Below are 6,384 nucleotides of genomic sequence, written 5' to 3' on the forward strand. Positions count from 1 at the left end.
TAAAAATTAATGAAGTTATTTTATTATATTATATATACACATATTTGCATTATATATTATATTATTTTTATAAATTCATAAATTATTATTATTGAAATTAAAAACATTAGTAATTTCTTTGTTTTAAGTGCAGTTATTTTCAAATATATTTTTTGAAGCATTAAATCACAAATATTTGATTTAACCATTAATTTTTTGCAAAAAATTATTCGAATAACTAAAAATATTTATTTTTTTAAAAAAAGTTTTAGTTTAATTTTTTTTTTCAAAAAAACCGATTTTTAGAGGAAAAAAATATTTCAAATTTTTTTTAAAAAAAAAACTAAAAAATCGAACTGAAAAACTGAAATAATTTCGGTTAAAAACCGAATCGAACCGCCCAATTCGGTTCCGTTTTCGGTTTGGCTTTTCGAAAAACCGAAATTTTGGTTCGGTTCGGGCCAAACCGCCCGAATGAACACTCCTAATTTGACCGATGAAAAATATCATTTATATGCCAAAAATACTGTTTTTTATTGTAAATACGAGTTTGATCAATATCCGTAAAACAATCTCACAAACAACCTTTTAATTAAATTTATCCTTGATTTTGGGTTGAATGGCAGATAATGTTTCTATGAGCGGAGAACCACAAACTAGGGCATTAATCAACATCTATAGTGGAGCCATTTATGGATCACGACATATAGTAAAAGGGGAAAAGTAGGTAAAATACACACATGAACTCACACCCGAGTGGATATCTTTCCTTGCTCTTTCTCTCTCAAGTCCCAAATCATCCATACCAAATTGATGTGGCTGACTCAAAGGGTCATCCTCTGTTTGCCCTTGTTTTCCAAATGTCATATTCTTTCTTTAATGTGGTAGAGGAAGAAATAACTGTGTGGTGATTGATGGTACGGTGACCTAGAGCCATGCAAATTTATGCCGAATACCGTACCGTAATAATCTTAAAAAAGAATTATGAAAGGTAAGAGAAACAAAGAAACATTGCTATGTTATGTTTTAGAATAATTCATGTCACTCCCCTCGCACATGCATTTTCTTCGATCAATGACGATTGAGATTTCTGTTCACCCTACTATTAATCTCGGATGATAGCAACAACAAAAAAACGGAAAAAAAAATATTTTTGGATATTAATTATGAAGAACAAAAGGATGAGTAAATCAATATTCCCTACCCTAGCCCTACTTTGGTGCCTAAACTTACACCACAAGGATTGTGGGGGAATAGAAAACGAAATGGGGAAGGTGAACCGAAGCCCACACACAACAACAACCACACTCATTTTCTTGGATCTTTCTTTTAGTGACCCTTTAATTTTCTTGCACCTACAACTCTTCTAGAAGCTTGTTACATGGTGCTTGTTTGTATTGCTAATATAATAAAGTATCATCATCAACTACCATCTCAATTATATTAAAAAAATTTGTAAATAATGATCTGCCAAATTACCCACAACTAACTTAGTCCATATTTAAATTGACGATTTGTTTCTTATCAGACAAACAATAGAGTCTAGCTTTGTTTACACTGTTTGGATCCTACCTGAAACCGATAATTTTCTATGCGCATGTTTATTTTATCGGATTCGGCTAAAAAATATTATTCAATATGAATTTAAAGTGCACAATATCTACCTTCAGAGTTCATCAAATCGGAATAATTAAAGGGTGTTATTTCATCTAACTTTGTTATTTTGTATTAGCATACTTGTTTATAGTAATCAGCACAAGATTTTTCAAAGAAAATATTCGGGGATTGCAAATAATTTTTACAGGCTATTTTGATGCTTTGGATCGACTTTTACCATAAATATGAAGGGCGCTGATTAGCCTCCAACGATATGATGACACAAAATGGGGGGCCCCGAAATGATTTCCCGGCATGGGCCGGTTGTGCAAGATTTTTGACATGGTTAGGAAAACAATTAATCCAAAGGTTGTTTGGGTAACATTAATTAGGCCATGCTTGTTGGCATGTGATTTTTCACTTGTTCAAGTTACGTTTCTCCTCCATCTATTCTATGCTTGGAGATATACTGTCCCCCATGAGTGGAAGGGGCCTTTTTTGTGCTAGTTTTTTTGTTGTGTTAAACCTTCACAAAAGTAGACTTTGTAAGAAATTTATGAATAGAATTCTTCTTTCTTGGTGCATAAACGCGATGTGCCTACTATATACCACATGTTAGTCTATGTTACGCTTAAAATTCTGTTCACGATGCGTGTGTACAAGAAAAATATATATTTGCACGAACATCTTATACAAAAACGAAACATCGAGTATTTCTTTCGGTAAGCATAAACTCGTGTACCACTAGGAATGTCATGTCATCGGCCCTCTCCCTAATTACCTCTCTCACCAACTCACATGCGTCTAGAAGCAATTGGCTCTTCTCTCTATAGCGCACACATTTCCCTTCTCGTTTAAGGAGTCCAAAGGCTTTGTGTTGTGTGTGTGTGTGTATATATATACCCCATAGAGCCCCGAAAAGGCCGGCTTACACTTTCGACACGCACACACATACTCACACATACATACACACACGTATGTATCTAATATATATGTGTATGTATGTATGTGGTGAATATACAAATCCATCCACTATAAACAGTACCAACCCAGAACGATCCCAAATAAAGAAACCACGAAAAGAGGGAAAAGAAAGGAAAGAACTTTTTAAGGCAAAAAAAAAAAAAAAAACAGCAGCAGCCAATTGAAATTCAGCTCAAATCTTTTTGGGTTTTAATATAGAAGCAGTGCTGAGAAGTTTTTAATAATGGGAAGGTCTCCTTGCTGTGAGAAAGCTCACACAAACAAAGGGGCATGGACCAAAGAAGAAGACGATCGCCTTATTGCTTACATAAGGGCTCACGGTGAAGGCTGCTGGCGGTCGCTTCCCAAAGCCGCCGGCCTCCTCCGCTGCGGGAAGAGCTGCCGCCTCCGCTGGATCAATTACTTGAGGCCCGATCTCAAGCGTGGCAACTTCACAGAAGATGAAGATGAACTCATCATCAAGCTCCATAGCCTTCTTGGTAACAAGTATGTTACCCTTTTTTTTTTCTGTCCAAATCATTATCAATATTGCATGGGCGGATCCGGTGAAAGTTCATGTACAATCTAATTCCATCCCTAAATTACATATTGGATGGCAGGCACGAATGCATGTTCTTATACAAAAAATCCCGCAAGTTTTACCCTGTTTTTGTTCCTGTTCTTGCTGCAGTTCTTTTTTGGGTCCATTTCTAAGTTTCACAAGATGATTCACAGGCATAATATAATTGATCTTAATGAGTGAAAAAATTAAATGGGGTCTCCTTGATTTATGCTCAGATGGTCTGTAATCGCCGGAAGATTACCGGGGAGAACGGATAACGAGATAAAGAACTATTGGAACACTCATATAAGAAGGAAACTCATAAGCAGAGGAATCGATCCCACGACCCACAGATCGATCAACGAACCCGCAGCACCTCCGGCTCAAGAAATCAAAACCATTTCTTTCAATTCCGCCGCAAAAGATCACAACTTGAAAGAAAACAAAATCAGCAGCAGTAGTGCTAGTACCGCATGTGGGATTTCGAGTACTACTGAAGTAGAAGAAAAGACCCATGTGAAAGAACCGGTTCCGGATTTGAATCTGGAGCTCCGAATCAGCCTCCCATATCAGCAAGATCCATTCAAGAGCAACAGTTCCCTGTGCTTTGATTGCAGCATGGGATTGCAGAAGACCAAAGATTGCAGTTGTGTGGCAAGCAGTATAATTAGTGGCAGTAGCAGTGGGAATTCTGGGAGGTATGACTTTCTTGGATTGAAGACTGGAGTTTTGGATTACAGAAGCTTGGAGATGAAATGAAAATAAAAAAAATGGAAAATATTTGATCTGGGGTTCATGTAATTTCTCTTCTTTTTTCTCCCATTTTAGTGTGTAATCATGATAAATTAAGCATTAATTCAATATATAAATTAAAATTAAGTTGATATATATAAAAGGGAAAATGTAAATCAAATTGATAATTGATTTTGAAGTCTTTCTGAGATTAATCTTGATTGTATCTATGTATATTTATGGAGCCTGGGAGCATTTACTACAAGTTTTGCAGAGATTTGGTGAATGTTTCAAATTCATGTCTGGGAATGGCTTTATTTCGTGCCTCACTTTCCCTGTTACTAATATATTTTGCATGCCCCATTGTCTGTGCAGAGAGTTGGTGCAATTTCATAAATATCACCAAATCAAGTATATACAGTAGGACCTGACAAAATGTTTCTCATTAATCCATTTTATCCGCTTTTTTTTTTAAAAAAAATGTTTAGATTTCATTAAGGAATTAATCTGAATTTTTCTTGGAAGAGACAAAACATTGCTTTGATTTAGGTGAAAAGGGTGTCAATAATTCGCTGAATTTGTTGTAAAAATTTGATCTTTCGGCTATTTTGGAGATACATATATAATTGACAACGATTCTTGTTTGCTTTTCTTGACTTTTATTTTATTTTTTTTAGAGGGGAAAAAAGGAAATAACAAATAAAAAAAACACATGTAAATTGTTCATCCTTATCTGTGATAACTTTAGATGATGAATCATGTGACATGGAGAATTTGAGACACTTGAAATTATTTTCTGTTCATTACTTTTTCTTTTTCTAATTTTAGATTCCTTTCGTGGCTTGTCTTCTTCTTCTTTACATGAAGATAAGCTGTGAGAGGATGAGAATTGAGAAAAAAAAAATAAAGAAATGCCAACTTAATATACAGGTAACCAACCCCATCACTTCAAATTTAAATAAATCAATGCAAAAACTATATTTTATGATACAAATTAATTATTGCGTCCCATCAAAAAGTTATTTTTTATTATTTTCTACACATATACTGATCAATAATGTCTCTTTGAAATTAATTTTTTTTCCTCCATTATGTTAGATCAAACGTCATGTTTCGTATTTGAAATATTCAGGGGAATTTAATTAATTAATTTTTGGTTTTTGGGTGATGTATAACAAAGAAATTAAATAATTCCTTTTTAAATTAGGTTGGAGGGAGATATTAAATGAGTGGAGAAATTAAATTAGCAAACAGTCCATTCTAAACCAAACAGCCATCTACCAACTAGATTAGGCGGTTACCTCTTTTTAGCCATGACCCACCAAACCTACCAAGATTTTCAATCTAGTATTATTTTCCCCCCTTATAACAATTAAATTTATATTATTTTCAAAATTATCAAAATTTAATTTCATAAATAATCGCTAAGTCGCTTCGATCAAATTTCTATAACTAGTTTTTTTTCGTTCAAACAACGACTCGCGACGAATATCGAATATTGACAAGTGAGTGGAAAAATTCAGAAGATGATCGTTGCGTAAAAATGAATAATGTTGTTATTACGGTTTGATTAGATGAATAATTATAGATCAATATACCAATTTGCAAAAGTCCTTTTATAATTGATAAAGTTTGAGGAGGTTTATTATGTGATGGATAAATTCGATCAATGTAACGAAAAATGATATTTACAACAGAGAAAACAATATTTTTTCATAAATGAAATTGGATTTCGGTCTCGCAGAAACTAATTAAGTTGTTTCGTAAATGTGAATTGGTCACACATGTGATTTTATTCATAATCTATTCCTTGAATTTTATTTTTATTCAACCTATGATTTTGAGATGTGGAACGCATGCAAGTTGGTCATGGGATTAGGTCAAAAGGCGATTCCATAAAATCCACTTTCGTCCAATCCAAACAATATTTAGCTTTTCTGATAATTACCCCTGTCTTCTTAATCAACACATATAACCCACACATTTGTGAAAACTTTGCTACACGTAATTAATTAAATGGAGACAATTGGCATGGAATTAAAACTGAATCCGGGTTGGTTTGCGTTTTTATCTTTCCATTTGGAATAATTAAATGCCATGTTTATCGGGGTTGATGATTTACAAGTATCAAAATATTAATGGTAGCAATTAAGTGTATTATAAAATAATTAAGTTTATAACTTAAAGTAAAAAAAAAAATAACGGATACTTTTGCACTCCACTTTATTATCTATGTATACAAGTTATTCACAAGCTCGCTAGTAAATAATAAAAAATAGAGTGAAAATAACAATGATCGATAAAAAAAAAAAAAAAAACGACCTTGAACAAACTCGATGAATCTATCACTTTGAATCTATCACTTTCAAGCATTCAACGCACATTTTGTTTGATTTTAAGCCTTCAATTCAACTATCACAATAAAAGTCGTGGTAAATGTCTAACGTGTACATATAGCCATTAGCTAGTCATTTTAGGCACTACTTTTCAAATTTTTATTGATTGCATTGCTAAATATTTTTGTTAATTCGAGCTACTTTAATGGATAGCTA

At 33.3% G+C, this 6,384-nt stretch overlaps 1 protein-coding gene across 1 annotated transcript; it reads left to right on the top strand.

The window, feature by feature from the left end:
• The first annotated feature begins 2,463 nt into the window (after nt 1-2,463).
• LOC140879511 (myb-related protein 308) lies at nt 2,464-4,020 on the top strand. Its single transcript, XM_073283254.1, has 2 exons — nt 2,464-3,045; nt 3,337-4,020. The coding sequence occupies exons 1-2, from the start codon at nt 2,783-2,785 to the stop codon at nt 3,857-3,859; spliced, it is 786 nt and encodes a 261-aa protein (XP_073139355.1). The 5' UTR covers nt 2,464-2,782; the 3' UTR covers nt 3,860-4,020.
• Nucleotides 4,021-6,384: the final 2,364 nt, after the last annotated feature.

Source organism: Henckelia pumila, chromosome 2, assembly GCF_033568475.1.
Source record: "Henckelia pumila isolate YLH828 chromosome 2, ASM3356847v2, whole genome shotgun sequence".
Classification (NCBI taxonomy): domain Eukaryota; kingdom Viridiplantae; phylum Streptophyta; class Magnoliopsida; order Lamiales; family Gesneriaceae; genus Henckelia; species Henckelia pumila.